At 57.3% G+C, this 22,551-nt stretch overlaps 1 protein-coding gene across 9 annotated transcripts in view; it reads right to left on the minus strand.

Annotated features, from left to right (window-relative positions):
* Nucleotides 1-22,551, minus strand: part of ANO1 (anoctamin 1) — a 170,107-nt gene that overhangs the window by 13,003 nt on the left and 134,553 nt on the right. For 5 of the 9 annotated variants that reach the window (XM_043924285.1, XM_043924300.1, XM_043924330.1 and 2 more), the window contains 11 exons: nucleotides 20,688-20,770; nucleotides 18,513-18,524; nucleotides 17,839-17,910; nucleotides 15,477-15,554; nucleotides 14,436-14,510; nucleotides 11,006-11,207; nucleotides 10,743-10,854; nucleotides 9,675-9,732; nucleotides 7,902-8,002; nucleotides 6,807-6,952; nucleotides 4,103-4,255 (listed from right to left, as the gene is read on the minus strand). In XM_043924285.1, the coding sequence (XP_043780220.1) occupies nucleotides 4,103-4,255; nucleotides 6,807-6,952; nucleotides 7,902-8,002; nucleotides 9,675-9,732; nucleotides 10,743-10,854; nucleotides 11,006-11,207; nucleotides 14,436-14,510; nucleotides 15,477-15,554; nucleotides 17,839-17,910; nucleotides 18,513-18,524; nucleotides 20,688-20,770 (1,092 nt within the window). The remainder of the gene's footprint in view (nucleotides 1-4,102; nucleotides 4,256-6,806; nucleotides 6,953-7,901; nucleotides 8,003-9,674; nucleotides 9,733-10,742; nucleotides 10,855-11,005; nucleotides 11,208-14,435; nucleotides 14,511-15,476; nucleotides 15,555-17,838; nucleotides 17,911-18,512; nucleotides 18,525-20,687; nucleotides 20,771-22,551) is intronic. The other 4 variants (XM_043924308.1, XM_043924312.1, XM_043924343.1 and 1 more) reach the window with 2 other exon arrangements.

The following is a 22,551-nucleotide window of genomic DNA, read 5'->3' on the forward strand; positions in this document are numbered from 1 at the left end:
CAGCTGGAGGCGGCTGGCAGTGGCGTCCCCTTCAGGCCACACCATGCACTGCAGCTCTCTCTCTACCAGGCCAAGTCCCTTGATCGCAAGTGGCTTCAAGAAACACATTTATCCAAACCCAGACCCTACTAAAGCGTGGAGAAGAAAACCCTCCAAGGGCTGGGTGTTTCTAGGGAACCAAGAACAGGCACTCTTGTCCACTCACTCATGGGGTCCCACACAATCTGAGCTTGAGAACTCCGGGTGGGGGTGCTGGAGTGCTGGCCAGTCCGCCAAGTTGAGGCCTCTGGGCAGGGAGCTCCCTTGGGAGGTGGCTCCTGAGCCCAGCAGGAGGAAACGAGTCTGTCAATGATCTGAGAGAGGTGACAGCAGGAAATGGGGATGGCGCAGGGGAGATGACTGGGCCAGAGAGAGCGCTGCATGGCGGGGGACTGAGGCTGTCCGACACGTCCTGCGGTGTCTCTATGCCCAGGCCGATGGTTCTCTGTGTGACCCCCACCACCCCCACCCCAGAACCCCGGGCTCCAGGACGCCGGTCCCAGCCCACGGGATTGGCCTCTGCTGGAGTCTCGACCCACTGGATTATTCGAACACACGCCGCATGATGAGAACCACTGTCCTGACGACCTCTAGTTAAGTGCGAGGGGCTGATGCTGCCTGGGGCGAATCTCAGCCTCCTTCTGACATCTTGCAGGGCTCCACCTCATTTCACCCGTCTCCTTCTTCAATGCCGAGCCTGGTTTGGAAGAACAGTCTAGGGAGGTATTTGGACGTGCCAGCCAGCTTGCAGCTCCCAGGGGCTGAATGCAGGAAGGGTTTCTCACCCGGGAGGCTCTGAAGAGGGAGCCCAAGGGCAGGAAGATGCCGGCCCTGGGTGAAAGGTCAGGCCTGGGAGGCTGGAGCCAGCGCCCACATGTGCAGGGGCTGGGTCCCCTCGGCCACTGCGCCTCCCTCTCCGTGGCTGAGCGGAGCGGTGACGGCACTGGTGCTTCCTCCACACACTCCAGGCCCTCTGGGTGCAGTCACGGGGGCCGCGGGGGCCCCTGTCCCTTCAGGGCCCCACATGGATCACAGGAGGAACACAAAAGCCTCTTCAAGGAAAGGTTACGGTGGAGGAGCCCATAAACAAACCCAGATTATGCTTCGACCAACGGGGCAGGAAGCAGGAAGTCAGCAGGTGATCCGTAAGCAGAGTCGCGGAGCCGTGAGCAGAGACCCCGAGGACGTGCTCCAAGCCCTGCTGGTGCTGGAACAACACCAGGGCCAGGGACGGCTTGGGGGGGGCGCATCCTGGGACTCGCTTCCATCCTGGGGGGCTGCAGGGTTTAGGGTGCTGCGGTGGGGTGTGGCCGCGGCTCTGCCAGGCACAGGATGCCAAAGCAAACAGTGGCCGCTGTGGGCTTGCCTGGGACCTCCGGGTGCCTGAGAATTGGGCCTTTGTAAGGAGCAAATGGTAGGAGTGGCGCTTTTTCTTCACAGCCACTGGGCACGGGCTCAGAATTCCCAAGGACCGTGCAGGGAGTGCCTGCAGGCTGCCATGTCCGCCCCGTCCACGCCACAGGTGTGCCCTCACGGAAATGTGCCAGGAGGGGCCGAGGGCTTGAGCTAATCTGGTCCAGCTCGGCTCTGCTCAGCACCTGGCCTCAGCCTCCCCATCTGGAAAGTGGGACCGAGGATTCACCCCAGCGTCCTCACCAGGCTCCTTGGGGACACAACAGCAAAAAGCCCCAGAGAAAGTCCAACATCAGACACGGCTCCCTGGGCGATCCTCAGAGCAGGCCATGGGGCGCTTCAGAGAGCCCTGGCTTCACATCACCTCAATCTCGAGGTTGTTGTTCAGTCGCTCTTTTGTGTCCGACTCTTTTCGACCCCATGGACTGCAGTCCATCTCCCGGGGTTTGCTCAAACTCATGCCCACTGAATCGGTGATGCCATCCAACCATCTCGTCCTCTGTCGTTGGGGGATCCGCAGATCTGGCCAGTGGCCCAGAGTGGTGCCAGGCCTGTGACTGGATGGCCCAGGAGGGAAGAACCGCTCTCACAAGAGAAACTTCACCTTTCAGTGAGAAGCCTGCACGTCGCCTCACAGTCCACAGAGGTAAGAACGTCTACCCTCCAACCCTGCACAGAAGCGTGAGCTGGGCTCTGACCCAGCACAGTGGCAAGCCCACTGCTCTGGATGGCTCTTACCCGGCCCCGTGGCCCTCAGAGTCGAGGTGTGTGGTGCAGAGGCTCACTCCGGAGCCACAGGCAAGGCAGCATCAGGGACCCTGGGAGCCAGAGAATTCACATCCTTTTACATCCTTCAAAACCACAAAGTCTGGTGGAAAAGGCATCTCTTGGCTGAGTCTTTACTGGTTGTCTGGGTCGCCCGGACAGGAAGGAGACTTAAGTGTCAAAACACAGGGCAATGACCTCTGTAGGGGAGCTGAGCTCAGACGTCCCTCCTGGTGGAACAGCAAGTGTTCCTGGACCCTCTTAAGCTTGGGCCCGGCAGGTCAGACACCATGGATGCCAAGGCACAAACGTGAACCAGGTGAAATCACCGATATCTGAGCATGTTTAAATGGTGAAAACGGCCATTTCATCCAGTACAACCTGAGAAGGTGCACTGTGTGAAGCAGGATTCCAGGCATCTAGGGGGCTGATGGTGGAGAATTGGTAGGCCTGGCATCATTGGTCGGTGGGGGCCACACCACAGGATGGAGCACCGGCCAAGGAGTCCCTGGCCTGGGATGCGATGACCTAACGCCAAAGGCAGGAGAAGCTTTTGGAAGGAGTGATGACGGCCCTGCATGTTTGCAGGGTTATGTTTGGGCTAAACAGTAAAGAGTCTGCCTGCCATGCAGGAGGCCTGAGTTCAATCCCTGGGGTGGGAAGATCTCCTGGAGAAGGGAATGGCAACCCATTCCAGTATTCTTGCCTGGAGAATTCCATGAACAGAGTAGCCTGGTGGGCTACAGTCCATGGGGTTGCAAAAAGTTGGACACAACTGAGCAACTAACACAAAGGTCCAACCCAAATATCTGTCTGTCTGGTGTGCACCTTTAATTTGGTGGAATGACCGATGACACCCCTGACACGCAGTTCTATCTTGTTTGGGAGCCAGCACAGAAGTGGCACAGGTGCTGTTCTAACTAAAATTGTATTCAATAGGAAATAAAAAGAATACATTTTGTAATTTCCCATCTCATTTCAAGATAAAGTTCCAATAAAGACTTTTTGTTTTCACCCTGAAAATTGAATCTCGGTTTAAGTCGATTCTCTTTAAGATAAGATGGGCATTGTCCTTGCTGACGAGGGCTGGCTCTGGCCGAGGCATGTGTGGGTCTCTGAGCCCTGCCCACTAGATCCCCCCACTCCTGGACAGATGGGTACCCACGTCTGCTTACATGCCTTTGGTGACAGGGAGCTCACCACTGCACAAGGAAGCTGGCTCCATTTTTGAGGTCCCTGACTATTTGAAAGTTATTCCTGATGTTCAGTGTACAGTCCCACAACCCGCAGTGCCTTAGTGACTTGGGGTTAGAAGGCCCAGGCTGCTCTTGATCCTGACCGGCCAGGCAGGTTACACAATGCTCTTCCTTCATCAGGAGAAGGGGGGCTCCCTCCTTTATCTTTTCTGTGAATGTTAAATGACTACATGATACACTGTGTAGGAAGACACTTGCTGGGCAGCTAACACTGTCTTTCCCCGTGGTCTGGCTCTGTGCTCTGGGCCCACACAGACATTTGGGGTGGGGCAGGGGTGCTGGGGACCAACAGAGAAAATGCATCTCATGGACCTGCCAGAGCAGCAGGCTGGGGAGACACCTAGTCATCTGAGACCTGAGCTCTTCTCTAACGTTCTCTGTGGCCCACACATCTCAGGAGTTGGGGGGTCGGGGCTCCCTAACGTTCTCTGTGGCCTGCACATCTCAGGAGTTGGGGGGTCGGGTGGGGCACATGCATCCCGCCACCCCTGCCTCGTGTCTGAGTCTCCCTCCAGGGCAGGTGCAGTGAGGAGTCGGGGCCCCACCTGGCCAGCTGTGCCTCTGGCTTCTGGGGAGTGGGATCCTCTCCCCAAACCCAGGGTCTCCACTCCCAGGGCCCAGACACTCACCGATGTCCTTGGCTCTGACGGCCACCGGCCTTCGGAGTTCAGTGACAAACTTCTTGGCGTCCAGGCGGATCTCAATGATGTTGTTCAGGAGCGCGAAGAGTGGGGCCAGCGGGAAGGATGCGACAAACAGGGTGACGAAGCCGAACTGGATGACTGCAGAGAGGGGCGGCGGTCAGCACGTGCGGCCCCCGGCCCAGGGCGGCGGGACCCTTGCCCTGGGCCAGACGGCGCCCTGCCTCCCGTGTGTGAGAGGGGATCTTGGGACAGGCCCCACAGCCCTGGGTGACCCCAGGCCAGGAGTCGGGTTCTGAACCTTCACATTGAGTCTTGAATAATGTGTGTGTACTCACTTATAGTCTGATCATGAAAAAATTTACCAGTGATGGGGAAAGGGTGCCTGTGAGCACAAAGGCCCAGACTCAGTTGCTCTGTGTCCGGGCAGGGAAGGGGCCCTAATGCCTCCTAGGACCCGGCGGGGGGGTTGTGCCAGCATCAGTGTGCCTCCAACAGCCTGCGGCGTCCACTCCATCAGGCCTCGGGGAGCCAGCGGGGAACCACCGTCCGCTGTCCCGGACAATCTCGCCCCTCTGCCTCATTCCCTCTATCTTTCTCGTCATCTTCATCATCGACCAGCCGACTCCGGGGCACCTTCGGCCTCTGAGGTTCTAGCCCACAGAGGCCCAGTGCCCGGGAAGGTCAGGGAAAGGTTGCTGAACGGAAGCAAGTGGGGGAAGTGGGTTCAGGGATTGTACAGCCAGATGCTGTCCAAGGGCGCTTGGTGCCAGGCGGTAAACAAGGAAGCCGGCCAAATGTCACCCGGGCCGGCAGGCTGAGTGTGGCCATTGTTAGTGGGTGGGCGGGTGGGGCTTGGGGTGAGCCTTCATCCCGGCGTGGGGTTGCTGGCCCCTTGCGCCCCACAGGGGCTCTGTGGGGTGCTTCTGGGGGCGGTGGTCTTCTCTGAAGGCTCTGCAGATGGAGGAGGTGATGGAGGCCCCCCGGAGGGCCAGGGGCCGCTCAGCCCTGAGGCTGCAGGTTCTCTGACTCCAGAGTGACACTGCCTCATCTTAGACAGACAGGCTGGGGGAGGGCCATGGAGGTGCGGGTGGGGCGGGGGAGAGGGCCGGTCCTGCCCAGCAGGGACTTGACTTCCTTCCGCTCCATCCCAGTTGAGTCAGCCTGGAGGCGGAGACCAGCGGGCATGGGGTGGGCTGCTCCCTGGTGGGCAGCAGGGGGCTGTCCCAGGAATTTCATTTCACCAGACCCCAGAGGACTCTGAACTCTCCAGCCACCAGGAAAATGGAAATCTGGGGAAACGATGGAGCGGGGTCTTCCAGTTGATCACAGGCTGCAGTTCTCGGTGTCTATCTCCCACAGGGTCAGGTGGCCGGCAGTGGAGACCCTCCTCCAAGACCCCAGGATGAGTGTCAACAGGCAGGCGGGGGCAGGACTGGGTGGGGGGGGTGGGGCGCCTGCAGGGCAGGGAGCTGCCCGCCTGCCTCTGGTTCAGCCTGGAGTTGATTCTGGGAAAAAACGGGGGACTCCACGGGACCTCACGTGGTCTCCTTGTTGGGAGTCTCAGGGCTGTTTCTGCACTGTCATCTGAGAAGCTGGGAGTGACTGACTGCCCCCGGGGCTAGAGCAGGTACTGTTAAACGGAACCACTCCTGCGCTCCAAGGCCACCCGGCCCGAACCACCTCACCCTGCAGAGCAGTCCTTGGCTGGTTTGCCCAGGTGCCTGTTAAAATGCAGAGTCCTGGGTCCCACCCCAACAGACTGGGAATGGGCCCCGGGAACCCGCATTTGAGCTAAGCTATCCATGGTGGTCAGGGGACACGACACTTGGGACCCCTCCACGTGCGTCTCCGCCTTCACTTGTCCATTCACTCTGAACACACACTGAGCACCCACTGAATACCTGGACCTGTTCTAGGAGCAGGGGGTACAGCAGTGAAGAGGAAAAAAAATCCCAAAGGCCGGCTTTCACAGAGCTTCAAGTCTACAGGAGAGACAGATGGAGGGGCAGTGAGAGAGTGCCGGGGAATAAAATGTCAGCTGTGGGGAGAGGCAGACAGCAGGGCCTGGGCTGCCCCGTCACACACTGGGGAGATCCCTCTGGTGGGGGACGTTCTGAGCAGAGCCTTGGAGGAAAGGAGTGAAGCACCAGGGGAGCGAATTCCAGGTAGGCCACAGCTGGTGCAAAGGCCCTGAGGTAGGCGCGACTTCTATGCATTTGGGTAATAGGAAAGAGAGGGCTTCCCTGGTGGCTCAGCAGTAGAGAACCGTCTGCAATGCAGGAAATGTGGATTCAAACCCTGGGTTGGAAAGATCCCCTGGAGAAGGAAATGACAACCCACTCCAGTATTCTTGCCTGGGAAATCCTACGGACAGAGGAGCCTGGTGGGCTATAATCCACGAGCTCACAAAGAGTTGGACACAACTGAGCGACTGAACTGCAGAAGGCCAGGGTAGCCCGCGTGGGGGGTGGAGGGAGGTGGTGTCCGGAGGCTCCAAGCGGCTGCCGTGTAACCACGTCTGGCAGGCTGTCTCTCTCTCTCGCCCCAGCCCCGGGATTCATGGCCCACCCTGGGCACTGCCCGCCCAGAGACACAGCTGCGGCTGACAGGGCTCAGTCCTGGGGTGTCGCGCGGAGCCCTGGGCAGCCGCTGGCCCGCCCCGCCCCGCCCCGGGGCCCCCGTCACTCACTCATCTCCATGTACTCCGGGGTGAGGCCTGCGAACGGCTCCAGCGTGTAGTCCACCTCGTACCGCTGCTTCTTCTTCACGTGCTCGTCGTGGTCCGCGGGGCTCTGGCGCTTCAGCCTCAGATATCGGATGAACTTCTTCATTTTCCTGGAGGATGCATGATGTCGCCCAGGTTAGGCTTCCAGGAAGGTGGGCTTGGGGGTGTGACCCCTCCAGGTTGTTTTAAAGCCTGAACTGACGTGTCTGTGATGACCGCTCTGCTGATGGGCTAGCTCCTTTGCCCTCTCCCCCAGGGGCACGCAGGGGGCAAGCCTCACAGCTTCATTTGTGACATGAGGTGGTGGTACCCAGACTTTTTGGCACCACGGACCGATTTTGTGGAGGACGATTTTTCCTTGGACTGGAGGGGGGGTCATGATTTCTGGATGATTCAAGAGCATTTTATTTATTGTGCACTTTACTTCTAACCTTAGCTGCTGCTGATCTGACAGGAGGTGCCAGTCCCCGGTCCCAAGGTTGGGGACCCCTGACATAAGGAAACAGAGGCTGGGGAGGGCCCCAAGGTGTCAGGGGTCTGGATGGGCCCGAGCAGACTTGGGTGCATTGGACCACAGGGGCCAGCACTTGGATTTGGGGGCACTTATCTATATCCTTTTCCGATGAGTCGAAAAAGACACTGACGCTGGGAAAGATTAAGGGCTGGAGGAGAAGGGGACGACAGAGGACGAGATGGTTGGATGGCATCACCGACTCAATGGCTGTGAGTTTGAGCAATCTCCAGGAGATGGTAAAGGACGGGGAAGCCCTGCGTGCTGCAGTCCATGGGGTCACAAAGAGTCAGACAGGACTGAGTGACTGAACAAAAACAGTTTGTATCCTGCATCCTCGGCCACTGGGAGAGGAGGCGTCAGCTGGCCTCACCCCTTCCCTCGTCCACCAGGCAGTTGTTCCTGCCCATCTTCCTCGTGTCCTCGCCACCTCCCTGTTTCTGGTGCCCCCGCCCTGGTCCAGGCCCCGCGTCACCTGCTGCCCAGACCACCGGGAGGCCTGCCCCCGCCCCCATGCTCGCTGAGACCTGAGGCCAGAAGCTACTCACGGGATGCCGATCTCAAACAGATTGTTCTGGATCAGCTGCTTCCCCAGCATGATGATGCTGAGCTGGATGCAGAGCTCCATCAGGCAGCCCCCCGGGGCGCACTGCAAGAGAGGGTCACATCAGCCCCCGCCCCGCCTAGCTCCCTGCGAGGGGAGGCTGGCTCTCGTACCGAGGGCTGAGTTGTGTCCTCCATATCCCGGCCCCTGGAACCTCACAGTGGGACCTCATTTGTTAGCAGGGTCTTTGCAGACATGACCGAGTGAAGATGCAGTCATGATGGTGGAGGGTGGGCCCTGCTCCTGTGGCTGGTGTCCTTTGAAGAAGAGAAAACGCACAGGTGCACGGGAGTGGGGGGAGGAGGCCCCCTGAGGATGGTGGCAGAGACTGGAGAGGCACATCTGTCAGCAGGGGACATCAAGGATGGTCAGTGGCAGAGAGAGCTGGGAGAGGCCTGGAGGAACCCTCCCTAGAACCTTCGGAAGGAGCACAGCCCTGCTGACACTGTGATTTTGGACTTCTGGCCTCCAGAACTATCAGAGCTTAAAACTGCTGCCTTAAGCGACCTGGTCTATGGTGTCTTATTACAGTGGCCCCTGGGGTTAGTTCAACCTGACCAACAGGCTGTCGGGGCTGGAACCAGACCTGGAGACAGAGCCCATCGGCAGGGCTGGGCAGCGGTCTCGCAGGCTGGGGCCCGTGCAGCTGGGAAGCTGCACGGTGAGGCAGCTGGCCACTCCTGTTAGGCCTAATGCCTTGTTCCCTGTGGGCTTGTACCGCCATAGGCTGGTGGGGGCAGGGAGCATGAGCAGGCGACAGAAGCTTAACTTGTCCAAGTGGTGGGAACTGAGGGGATACTGGGTGACACTCCACGGCACAGCTGACCCTCTCTGAGTCCTGGGCCAAACTTCATATACCAAAAATTGCCAAAAAATTTATCTGGAAGAGCCATCATCTCATTAAAAAAATAAAGATGCTCTATGCTTTATTCTATTTCATGAAGACATTTCCCCCAACTTCTCCAACAGTTAGAGAGCTTGACAGGGTGTCATCCTACGTAAAGGACCTGCCAGGTAGTCGGGGAGCACTTGGAGAGCTTTTTGCAAATATCCGCTACTGTGGATGAGGCCTTGGGATGTTCGGGGCCAGCACTCAGCTGGCTGAAGCTCTAGACTTCACCTCAGGCAGCCAGATCACCCAGTACCTAATCCTCTCCACCCTGTTTCACATGATCTTATCAGGAAGACCTGGCCCTTTCTTTCTCAATAAAATGAACTATTCTGGGAAATAGAAAAGCCAATTAGTTTCCATGAAACCTGAACTGCTGATGGGCCCTGAAGTGTGGCTTGGTCTGATGGAGCCAGTGGAACAAGTCTGGGGGCCAGGACTCAGACGCACGAACTAGACCCACAGTGGCTGGGACCGTTAAGTAGGAACCAAAGATGACCCGCACTGTGTTTGGTGGGGCGAGAGATGAGCGTTTCAATGTTGAAGTAGAAGAATTGTAATTGAGTTTTTATTTTTTCTCACTAGTTCACTTTAACCAAAGAGAAAAACATTCAAAGTCTTACAGAAAAAGAAGAATAAAAAAATAGGTGTAATTTTTTTGGTTTCCATGACCCTGAAGAGAGATTCTCCTTTTAAGCTGACGCTATATGGACATGCCATGGAAGACCGAAGCCCACCCCAGCAGCTGGATAAGAGAGCAGGGGCCTTGTGGGCTGAGAACTGAGGTGTGCTGTGTGAACCGAGGTGGGGAAGCAGAGTGGGACCTACCTCCTCCATCCGGAAAGATCGGAAAATGTACACATAGTCGCCCGGGCGTCCAACAAACCTGCAATCGTGGGGGTCAGTTAGAGTGGGGCGAGCAGGCTCTGGGAGACCCCAAAGGTGGGAGCTGGGTTGTGTCGTGGGTCCCCAAGTCAGGGCGCTAGAGTCCATAGGCTTTCCCCCTGCCAGCTTCATCTAAGAACCGACCACAGTGGCTGTCTTTGGGTCAAATGTTCATGTGATTCCTAAGCCCGCAGGTGGGTAAGAAGACGTGGCTTCAACAGAAAACCAAGAGGCCGAAGGGCAGATGGAGGGAAGGGAGCCCAGGAGGGGAGAAGGCAAAGGGATCTGAGCACAGACGGTGCCATGCCCACCACAGCAGGGTCACGGAGCGATGCTGGGGACCGCAGACAGGCTGGGGTGGGGGTGGCCCCTGAGGCCGCCTCTCAGTTTTTTGTGGGGTGTGCGGCTGGGGGTCGTCTGAGAGCCTGCTCCATTGCTATGGGTGCTCTCAGGGGGGTCTGGGCACCTTGGCCCAGCTCTGGGACCCTGGGAGGGGCGGGTGGCTGCGGCATTTGTAAATCTCATGATGCTGAGGACGGAGCCTCTGGGAGGGGTTCTGGGATCTGACCAGCCAGGCCCTGGCTAGGGCAGGCGTGGGGGTGGTGGGGAGTTGTGGTGGGTGGGCCACAGGCCCCTAGAAACCCAGGACATCTCCAGAGGGTCAGGGGGTGGGGTTCACTCCACCACTGGCCCAGAACACCAGCAGCTGCCCTTTCATACCTTCTCTGGCAGCCCTTACCTCCCCAGTGGGGAGCCCCTGGAACTGGCTCCCTGGAGCCCCTGCTGTCTGGAGTCCCCAGCACCTGAGGTCCCTCCTCCCCAGGGTCCCTGCCCCCTGGGGGTCCCGCAGGAGCCAGGCCTCTGCCTGACCCCAGCAGCAGCAGGAGCTCACTGACTGCTCCGCCTTGGGCCTGGGTGCATCCTGCCTGCGGGGAGACAGGGGTGGGGGGGCGGGTGAACCTTCTATTGGACGGGGAGGCGGTGCGTCTGAGTCACCGAAGCAGCACCTACCGGCCTTTGAAGAAAGCCACGTAGAAGATGGGGGTGTAGGAGTTGACGAACTTGAGCAGGAAAGCCTTGAAGATCAGCCTCTCCTCAAAGCTCTTCTCCGTCTTTGGAACCTCTAGAGGGAGTGAGATGCAAGCTGCTGAGCCATGGCCCCGGTCCAGGCGGGTCACTTCACCGGGCCGTCAGAGGGGCTGAGGGACCAGCCCAGGGCCCCAGGGCAGGCGACGTGCGGCCGCCTGGCTCCAGGGCCCGGCCGGGGCGCTCACCTATCTTGGTGAGCCATCTGGCTATGCAGCCGTACACCTCGTCCAGGAGGATGATGACCACCAGGTTGATGATGACCGCAGTGGCTGTGACCGTGACCCGGATGTTGGACCGCACAGACGGGGAGGAGTTCATGGCTAAGGCAGCGGCCGTGGAGATTCTGTAGATGATGACGCCGAGGACGATGGCGAAGGTCACGGCGATCTGCGGAGGGAGGAGGGGACACTGTCGGCGGGATCCCCTGGTTTCATTGGACCACACCCTCTGACTCCCTGGGCCCTGCTCTCCCTGACCTGGGAGCACTTCAGCTTCAAACAATGACAGGCGTTTCGTGTCACCCACCAGAGGCCAGGGGCTTGACGGGTGTTGGCGTCACAGACTTGTGAGGGGCCAGATTCTCTTTTACAGAAGAGGAGACTGGTGTTCAGAGAGGTTGGGTAACCAGGCTAGGTCACCCAGCACACGAGCTGGGGCTTTCCTGGTGGGCCCACCAAGCCTGGAGTGCACGGCTCTGTGGGGGCCTGCGGTGAGAACCTTGACTGCCTTGCCCACTGTCCCCAGCAGGACACAGGGTGGCTGCAACCCCAGTAACTGGCTTGTGTGCTCGCAGGCTGACTATTTGGGTGGGCTTCGCCCCCAGCCTGGGTGACCCTGAGTGGGAGCAGTGACATTCTCGATGCTGTTGTGGGAGGCAGGTGGGGCATGGGGTGGTCTGGTCCCCCCCAGCAGTGCTGCAGGACTGCCTGGGACAGATGGATGGGCTCCCTTCTCCTGATCTCCCCAGGAGACCCCCACAACCCTCCAGCTCATCCCCCATCTTGACAAACCCACCGTTGCACCAGAATGTTCCCTAAAACTTGGAGCCTGGCAGCTGCTTGAGAGACAAGGGTGGGCGTTGGCTAGGATGATGAGTCTGTTCAGCGTGGAGCTGTCTGTCTGCCTGCCTGGGCTCCTCTTCCTTACCTTCAAAAGCCCTGACTCACCCGGGAAGACCCTGTCCTCACTCTGTCCTGCCCTAAGGGTGAGGACGCCTGTGGATTCTGGTCCTGAGGCAGCCCTGAGGGTGGAGGGCGGCTGTGCAGGGCCATCCCCTGAGCCTGACTGCGCCGTGCCCTCTGCGGGCCCCGGTCCCTGAGTCTCACTTCCATGGAGGGTGTGCAGGGGACCTGCCCTTGCCGAGATGGCCCCTCGCGGCTCCCAGGATGGCCCTGGAAAACCGGGGCCGCGCTGTGTGCCTCCAGGATGCAGCTTGGCAGGGCTCTGCCTGCTTCACCCCAGAGGGAGGCTGCAGCAATGGGGATCTCAGGAAGCTCCTATTTTAAATTTCTGCCTGGTGACTCCGCTGCTGCCCACACCTGTGGGCGGCTGAATGGTGACCACACCCGCCTGGGGAATGTCCACACCCCAAAGAATGGGCTGCCCTGTGGTGAGGTGTGGGTACCACTCCTGCCAGCTCCCAGAATGAGGGCTTTCCTGGGAAACCCCCATGCCCCTGCCAAGAGGCCCCACACCCTAGGGGAAGGCGTCGCCCTGGGCTTGGAGACGCCCCTCCTGCACCGTGCGGAGGGGTAGGCGGGGCACTGGGCCTGCGAGGAGACTCAGCAAGGTGCCCGCTTTCCTGCTGGTGCACCCCCATGACCACCCTATAGCTGTGTCCCCTCCTGGAAGGAAGAGGCCTCAAGGGCCGGGGTTTGGACACATGGGCACCTTCAGGACCAGGAGCATGGGGGCATCTGGTAGGTGCTCAACTGATATTTGTTCAGAGAATGAAGCTCCTGTGTTCAGGACAAGACTGATTCACCTGTGGTGGGGATACCAGTCCCTCAAGGTCTGCTGGTTCCCTCCCCACTATCCCGCCTTTGCTGGGAGTGACAATGTGCCCATTTCCCAATCTCTGTGCAGACAGGGCTGGCCAGCGCAATGTGAGCAGAGGTGTGAGCAGGCCCTGTGGGAAAACACTTTCAAAGAGGGGCTGCCTCCACTGGCATCCATCTCCTTCCCCTTTCTCTAGCCTGGAGAGTGGAGGTGATGTTGGAGGTGGAGCAGCCATGTCGTGACCAAGAGGACATAGGCACAGATCAGAGAGGTCAGTGCCTGCTGGCATCATGGAAGTGCTGGACCAGCCTTCCACTGCCTACACCTTGATTCTTACTATGTGAGAAACTCAAAGCTCCCTGAAGATGATTCACAGAAGTGACATGTAACCTGAGGGCTCCTGTCCAAACTTGCCGTGGTGCAGAAGGGCCCACAGCGTCCCACCGTCTCCATCCCCGTGCTGGACCTTCTGTGGTAACACCGATTCTTCTCTGCCAGGAGGGGCTGAACCTTGGTGCCCGAGTCCCGTTTCCCGTACCCCATCCCCTGCTGGTGAGCTGTGGGCAGGGGCCACATCATCCCAGGTTACCTCTCGTCACCACTCATGTGTGTCTGGGACAAGTGCTCCAGGGCTGGGCCCACTGCCACCGGAATCATCTACAGACACAGGAGCCCTCCCCGCAGTGGCTCCATGGTCTTGGGGGTCCCCACTATAGATTGCTTTGTATCAGTGATGTCCTTCTTAACCATGTGCAAGATCGTGAGAGGAAACGGAGTCTTCACTCTGCTTTTAACTGCTCAGCTTAGAGGGCCTCAACTGCCACCCCCACCAGCCCCCAGTGGAAAAACAAGCCCATCTGCACGTCTCCAAGTCCACATAGAATAGCGAGGGTCTCAGGGTGGACAGCCAGCCTGACATACGGCCTGCGGAGAGGGTGAGACCTCCGGCCTCTGTGTCCTCACCAGCAGGTTGGGGGACAGGCAGGTGTGAGCCCCTCAGGCCACTGGGCACAGCTCAGCCCTCGGTCTACAGCAGCCACGAGGGCCCCCCATAGCGTCGGGGGCTGAGACCCTAACCTAAAGCTCCGGGGCTGGATGAGGGGATGGTCATTTCCACAGTGACCACAGCTGGCACTGACCTGTTGGGGAGCATGGGCTGAGGCCTTCCAGGGACGCGGCCCGATCATCTGGGCGTTAAAACCTCCAGAGAGAGCCAGCCATGGTGTCGCTGATTTATTCAAACCCACAGGGTCCGGATGAATCCGGCATCACAGACCCGTCCTGACTGCTGTCCTGTCTCTGTTATTCATTTCGTGGCTGTCTTTAAAACCCCTCCGTTTTGTCTTAAATAATACCTGTGAACTCCTGGGTGTGAATGACAAGTTACTTACATGCACTGTCAGAATGAAAGATGCGTCAGGGACGATCCCCCTGGGTGTAGGGAGCCCCCCGGGGTCACGACAGAACTCCAGCCCCTTCCCATTTGAGGACACTGGTGGAATCCCCCCACCCATGCCTGGCTTGGGATGAGGATGACTGCCATGTGGACGGCTGACCCCATCCAGGTAAACGCTGCGTGCCGTGGTACACTGCCCCCCTCGGCCTCCCGGGACTCACCATGAAGATGATAGAGACCAAATTGGTGAAGTAGGCAGGGAACCGGTCTCTCCAGGTCAGCTTCACCTTGTCCGTCTACAAAACGAAACAGGGCTGGGTCAGCAGTGGGGACCATCCTGGTGGACAAGTGTGGGGTGTGTGTGTGTGTGTGCACACGCACATGTGTGTGTGGGGGGGTGAACAACGTGGACCACAGAAACACGGTTGGAAAAAAACAAAAACCCTGCAGGTGATGAATGAAAGCAAACATCCAGGCTTTATCCCTGATGAAAGGATGCTATGAAATGACAGAAGTAATAGTTGTCTACAAATGTGAGTCTTCTCTGTTATGAGGTGTGATGGCGCCAGAGGCTTTTCTAAATGAGACGCTCAGACCCCCCCATCCGGGAGAAGCCTGGCCTCCGTCTCCTGGCTGAAAGTCTCATCTGCACGGCGAGAAGATCTAAGCTGTTTTTTTCCTCCACCACCCAGACCATAATAGTTATTTTCCTTTGCAGAGCAAGTTGAGACAAGCCACCAGCACTCCGAGTTCAGACGCTGCCCGCCGCGTAGCAACGGCGGTCGGTGGGGACACACGGCCCCAGAGGCTCTGGCACGGGGACTGCGGGGTCTGGAGGGACTGAAGTAGATGCTTGTCACTAACCTGGGATGTTTCTAGAATGGGGTGGATCTTTAACGCCAAAAAAAAAAAAAATGCATGGATGAGGTCAAAGAATGCTGGCAGGCCTGACCCCCGAGGCCACGCATTCCAGGGAGGGTGGCATGCATGTTAATGAGACCAGGGACTGCTGGCAGGCAGCTGTGGCAGGCACGATTCACAAGCCCCAGAGACAGCAGAGCTCCCGCCCACGACCCCACGGTGGCCATGCAGAGACACCTCGACACACGTCACAGCCTGAGGGTGCGGAGGAAGGCAAAAGAGCGTGGATGTGGATGTTAACATGATAATACAGCAGTCAAGAGTCGGCTGAGGAAACACAATGAACTTGGGTTCATCTGCACACACTTAAGACGCGCGACGCCCGATGACACGACATGTACCAATTTCACCCCCGCCATGGCGGTCTTAACCCTCTGCCTCCATTTGTTTGTTGGCTCCTCCGGAAGGTGCCGGCGCTTCTGGGGCGGGTGGAGGGAACAAGAGAGCACCGTGGGGTGAGACCGAGGCCCAGGCCCCCGTCGCCCCCTGGGGAAGCCAGCACCTCCCTGGCTGTGCCGGCTGCTGGGACCGATTCAGGCTCTGGGCGTCTTAAACCCATCGGAGACGGCAGAGACCCACATTCTAAAAGAGCGTGTGCGTGCTAAGTTGCTTCAGTCGTGACCCACTCTGTGACCCTATGGACTGTAGCCCGCCAGGCTCTTCCGTCCAAGGGCTTCTCCAGGCAAGAACATTGGAGTAGGGTTGCCATGCCCTCCTCCAAGGGATTTTCCCAACCCAGGGATCGAACCCGCCTCTCCTGCTTTGGCAGGTGGGTTCTCTACCACTGGTGCCACCTGGGAAGCCCATTCTAAAAGAGAGGCTGCAACGAGATAACGGAAACAGCCTGGAAACTTGGCAGGTTCCGCGGGGCCCCCTCGCCAGATGGTGGCCGTAGTTCACGGTGCGTCTTATGCAGACGTGGGTTACCCTGTGCATTTGACACCAATATGCAGGGAGCCACACTCCGCAGCCTAACACCCATGAAAGGCAGGAATCTCTTATTTTCCCCCAAACGAATTTGGTGCCATAGCCAGGGGAAAAAATTAAAACCATAAAGGTGGGAGACAGTGAAAGGGTGGAAAAAAATCAAGGGTGTGGCCCCCTGGAGGCCTTCAAGGCCTGAGGTCACCATTGGAGGCTGGTGAAAATGAACCCCAACCTTCGCTGCTCTTGTGGTCAAAGGGCTTGGGTCAAAGCCAAGGAGCCAGGTGACGGGGAATCTGGGGGGTGCTCCTGGCACGGCGCAGAGCTCGGGTTTGGGGGAGCCCCTGACTTCAGTGGACGTGATGCGGGCTACTAAGCCCCTTTTCCCCTAGGAAGGGGTGCAATCCCATCCTCACTCACACCAGGAGGGGCCACCGTAGAACTGTGGGGTGGGCTGTCTGGGGGTGGATGGCACACCGCAGGTGGGGCATGGTGGCCCTCAGCAGGGGGCCTGGGGGCTTCAGAGCAGCAGCACCCATGCCTTTCCCTTTAGGAGGGGAGATGCAGCCTGGGGAGAGGGCGCTGATGGAGCCGTGGGGTCAAAGGCACAGGGCGGCTGCTCCAAAGACAATGGGCACGCGGCAGACAGATGTTCCGATGGGCTAAATGAAAGGACCGTCTCCTCATCGTGGCGAAGGCTCACGCTTTTGTGGTTATTTCCTCTGCACCCCCGGTCCTGTTTGGATTCTGAGTTCCAGGTCGTGCGCCCACTTTCTGGCTGGCGGGGGGACTGACCTGGGCTCTCTCTGTGCTGTGGGAACTGGGGTCTGAGAAGGAGTTCTGCTGCACCCACTTTGCCCACCCTCTAATGGGGGGATTGTGGTAACTGGGACCCCTGGCCACACTGTACCAGCAAACTCTGTCCACGGAACACAATGACAAGAAAAGACAAAGGTCGCTCCCAGAGGCCAAGGAACACTAGGATCTGGAAAGACCACTCTGCCCTTGTTCCCATCCCTGCAAGGACTGACCTTCCAGCCTCAGAGAGAGGTTGACAAGGGCCTGGGGGCTCTTGCCCCATGTCATATTAAAAAAAACCCTCTGATAAAAAAATAACCGAAAAAAAAAAAATAACCGAGCATCCTTAGAGGTTTGTGAGAACATGACTGCTGATTTAAATGAGAGGTTATGGGGAGAAACGAAGGCATTTATTACATATTAAGAAAAGGTGGCAGCCACAAGAGGATCACAAAAACACTTTTCTTTCTCATTCTTATCCTCTATGCGTGAGGCAAGGGACTGGCCATCCACTCAGGGGCCCTGTTGGGGCAAACCCTTCCATTCATTATTCAATGCAGAGCATGAAGGTTGGACATGACCACCCAGAGCAAGAAAAGCTACAAAACCATTTGGTTTTCTTGATGTTGAGGTGTTGGCTGAAGTTTGAGATCACCCTCAGGACAGAAGGGGGAGGTTGACCTCTGGCAGGGTGTGACAAATCTCCCCCGAAACCCTGCTTGTTTTTTATAAATAAAATTTTATTGGAACATGGCCAGACACATTTGTTCACCTGTTGTCTGTGGTTGTTTTCATCCTACAATGACAAAGGCGCTGTGACGGAGGTCTGGAGGGTCGAGAACATTTACTCTCTGCCCCTGTCTGGGGGCCGCCCCCTCCATCTGCACAGCATGTGCTGACCCCGGGCCTGTGATGTTGATGGACATGCAATGTTTGACTGCTGGGAAAGCTGGGAAAGCCAACTGGCAGTGGCCACAGTACCTCTTTGTTTTTGGATTCTTTCCTAAGAGACTTCTCCAGAACTCGGGCTTCATATTCGGCTCTGGGATGGTCCTGTGAAAGAAACCAAGTCAGTGAGGAGTCTCGTCAACTGTGAGTCTGAGACCCTTAATAGGAGCACGTGTGGCAAATTCACCCCGGCGCTCCCTCAGGGTACCCGTTGGGGCCAGTTCCTAGCTGGCTGTTTGCACCATTTCCCACTCAGAGCTCCCTGCATGAGGTTCATCTGGGATGCTCCCCCTTGTTGGGAAGCCCAGCCCACTGGGAAGGCCACTGAGTCAGGCTCCGTGGTCGTGGAGGCGGGTCAGTCTGCGCCGGGTTGCAGCCTGTCCTGCAGCCCACTCTGAACAACCAGCCATGAACTGGCCCCTGGGGATATCCCATCAGGAGCCGTGGAGTCGGAAGAGACGGCGGTTAAGTGTCAGCAAGCGCGGGCAGACCAGAGGGGCCGGGCCTCAGGGGAGCCCAGAGCAGGTCAGCGAAGGGCACTGGAACAGAAGAACAGGGGTTAAGAGAGGCCCGGAGGTGGGGGAGGAAGCAGAGACCCCTGCCCGCCGTGGAAGAGGTGTGGGGAACCGCTCAGCAGAAACAGACAGAGCAGGTGTGCCAGAAGGTCCCTCTCCCAGGAGACAGACGAGTGACAAAAAATTTCAAACCTTGACAGCCTCCTTCCGGGAACCAGAAATGTAAAACAAAAACAAAAAGATTTCATTACTTGTGTTTGTTTGTTTTTTTGTTTGTTTTTTTAAAGAAAAAAGTCCTTTTAGAGGTGATATTCTTAAAAAAGTGGGGTGAAGGCAGATGGACACGGGTAGACAAGGAGGGCTTGCCAAAGGCTGATGCTACCCTAGGGTGACTGAGTGTGTTGCTGTTTCTGCAGGTGGAGTGTTCTAGGCAATTCCTGATCGGGTGCTGGGCTGAACTGTCTTAGGCTCAGGGGAGGAGACTCAGGCCAGACGGCTGGGCACAGGCTTCCTTCTGCTCTGAGAGCCGACACCTGGGGTTCACGTCATGGAGGGGCTAGCCCTCTGACTTAGGTGACCAGCCCCAGAAGAGGCCCTACCCAGCATGGGGGCTCACTCTTGGGGGTCTCATTCAGGCCTCCCAGGGCGGTGCTCCGATCACTCCCCCAACTACCTAGTGCCTGAGCCATCAGGGTGAAGACTTCACGGGACAGGTTCCCAACAGGTTGAACTGTCCCAACCCCTAGGACATCATGAAAAGGACATTCTCAATCTATTTCAAATTAGTAAGATGACATGAACCCTATTTGAATCTATTAAATCTGTTCCGGCAGACTGCTGACCCGGGGCCCACCATGGGGGATGGAGCACCCGTCCCATGCCTCTCTCTGCACCTAAGGAGACACGTGTCTCTCTGGTTGCATCAGCCTTGGTCCTGCCATTTGTGAAACAGGACGATGAGACCCGCTGCAGGAAGAGGTTGAACCTGGAGGCGGGAGACCAGTTGGGGGCACTCACAGTTGCTGGACCCTGCTCAAAGTGCTTTGTACTTGCTGACCTACCGAGACCCCCTCAAACTCCACTCTTCCACCCCTATTTGAGAGGTGAGGACATGAGGCACAGAGAGGTTGAGCAACTTGCCCCAGGTCACACAGCAAGGGCAATGCTGAAACAGGACAACCTGGTCCTGGAGGTCGTCTTGGCACCACGCAGCTGGTGCCTCTTCCAGCAAACTAGTGCCCTTGTCTGTTGACAGTACAGTCAGCTCAGAATCCACACAGCTACACATTTGACTGAAGAGTGATCCACCAACTCAGTCCTGGAGGTAGCACGTGTGTAGGGACATATAATAATGAGTGAAGTCACTCAGTCGTGTCCAACTCTTTGCAACTCCATGGACTGTAGCCTGCTAGGCTCCTTCGTCCATGGGATTTTCCTGGCAAGGATACTGGAGTGAGTTGACATTTCCTTCTACAGGGGATCTTCCCGGCCCAGGAATCGAACCGGGGTCTCCCACACTGCAGACTCTCTACCATCTGAGCCACCAGGGAGGCCTAACATATAATAGGGATATTTTAATATATAATATAATAATAGGGATATTTAAAAGGATGATGAAAGAGGCTTTCACATTACAATGAAAATGCATGAGTGGTTTCTCTTTAAAAGAGCTGAGCGAGAGACTCCGTAATACAAAGCTGCGGTCAGCATGGCCAAACCTAACGGCTCTCCTGTTCGGGGGATCTTGTTCCTTTTCATTCCCCCTCATCCCACAGGGATTCTGCTGGAGCTGGCAGTTCAGGATGGGGCAGCAGCATAGCATCTCCTGAGCAACCCCAGGGAAGCGGGTTCACCCACCATCTCAGTGGCTGTTCAACTCAGAATGGCCCTCTTCTGGCGTACAAAGATGCCGGCACATGGCTTCCCTTTGTTAGTGAAGGGTCAGCCCCACATCTCGGCCAAGCCTGACTGCAGGCTGACAGCTGGCTCCGGGGGTCGCAGGTTTGGCACCAGGGTGAAGGCTCACGGCCACCTCTGGGGACTCGACCTCGTGGGTGGTGGCCATCCCCTCCCCAGACCTGTGGTGCAGCCTCCAGACTGAATGGGATCAGCGTGGTGAGCCTTGGCCTGCGTCCCTGACCACATTTCTGGGTGGTGTGTCCGTGTGAGCACGGAGATTTAAAACACTAGAGCGGACACTGAGCAGTCACCCTGGCAACCGCGGGGGATTGAGACATCGGGGACACGAACTGAGAAACAGGCAGGGAGCAGCCTCGCCTGGACTTTACGACCTAGTGAGTCCCCCCAAAAAGGAACGGGGTGGGGATGGGAGAGGACACAGGGGGCGCAGCTGCTAAGCCCACTCACCTCCTCCTCCTCAAAGCCTGTGAGGTCCCAGCGGTAATTGAGCCGCATCTGTTTCCGCTTCCAGTGCTCCATGAAGGTGGCGGCTGAGGTCAGAGAGAACCAGGTGGTTAGGGGCTCAGAAGCCCCATGACACCAGGTGACATGAAAGCATTCTCCTCTCCTGCACCATTTATAGAGTGACGGCAACAAGTCCTGGACCAATATTAAACTGTTCAGTTCTCCCACTGACTCTGAAAGGCAGGGATGGTCTATCGCTCATTTTACAGATGAAAAAAATGGAGGTACAGGGCCCCTGAGTCCCGGGCAAGGTTACTCAGCCAGCCGGTAAGGGTCCCAGAACTTGTGTTAACCATTCCGCTCCATCGATCTTGGGGACCCCAAGTCACAGGAGGGGGTCCTGAGATCAGAAAGAGTGAAGGGTGAGCCAAGGCCACTTACTCAAGCTTCAAACCCTGACAGGTGTTCCGCCTGCTGAACTGTGTTCCGAGGTGCTACGTCCTGCTTCGTATCCCCAACAGAGGAAGCACAGTTCAAATGCCACCTCCTCCAGGAAGGCTCCCATCAATCCCCTCAGTGTCAGGGAAAAACCAGCTCCTCCCGGAACCTCTCATGCTCATGGGGCCCGTGCTACCTTCCATCATAATCCCTGTCCCATGTCCTGTGGCCTCTCTGGGGTGTGGGGGCGGGGATGGGGTCTCGTCCTCTGGGTCTTCCCTGGAAAGCCCAGTGTCTGGCACAAACAAGTGCTTTGAGGGAGCTCATTGAGTGCATAAAGGGCTTTTAAGAGCTCACACTTGCAAATGGGGACAGCACTGACTGAATCATTCATCATTAATGCTTCCATCCAGCACAGGAAAGTCAGCAGAGTCTGGGGTTGGAGGAATGACACAAGGGACCAGAAAGGTACCCGGAGCTCTGGATCCTTGAGCTGTCCTGTGGTAGGCACTGTTCAAAGAGCTGACACGTGAAGTGTTCAGGTCAGTTCGGTTTAGTCACTCAGTCGGGTCTGACTCTTTGCGACCCCAGGGACTGCAGCATGCCAGGCTTCCCTGTCCTTCACCATCTCCCAGAGTTTGCTCAAATTCACATCTAATGAGTCGATGATGCCATCCAACTGTCTTGGCATTAATCTCATTTACATCTCACAGTGATCTTTGGAGGGAGGTGCTATAATGTCCTGCCTTTTACAGATGAGGAAACTGAAGCTCAGAGGAATTAAATGACCTGTATAATGAATGGTGGTGTCAAGACAGAAATGTAGCGAGAACTTCAGTGCAAATTCCCCGGTGTCATTCTTCACTAGGAAAGAATGTAGGCTTTGGACCTGGCAAAAAATGGGCCTGAATCTGACTCATTTCCTGGTTCAGAGAACATGCCCACCCATTAAGGTGAGGCGAGAACAGTTTTGCACGTATCTGCACATAATGGGTCCACTCAAGTATCAGCTACCACCCCAGCCAGGTCCAGCCAGGAGACAGGAACCTCTTAGGTCTTTTGGAGTGGGGTAATTTCATCCTGGGACTTGGCCACATAGACAGTGGAAGAGCTGAGACAACAAGCAGGGGATGGTGAGACCACCCAGAGGTTAGCAACTGCAGGAAGCTGCTGCCAGTTTAGGAGCGGTGGGACAATGGGAGCTGGTGTTACCAGGGCCAGACACTGGGGCTGCCCAGAGGAAGCTAGGATCACGGAGGGAGGGGCTTTCCAGTGGGAGTTAGAGCCACGCAGGGAAGGCAAAGCGTCTGCCAAAGATGTTCCTGGAAGCACAGAGAGAGAAGGAGAAATACCCTGGTTTCTCCCTTCCTCATGCCTTTGGATCCCCATCGGGGCCTCTCATTGGCCGACAGCCTTCCAGGAAACGGGA

Source organism: Cervus elaphus, chromosome 2 (genome assembly GCF_910594005.1).
Source record: "Cervus elaphus chromosome 2, mCerEla1.1, whole genome shotgun sequence".
NCBI lineage: Eukaryota > Metazoa > Chordata > Mammalia > Artiodactyla > Cervidae > Cervus > Cervus elaphus.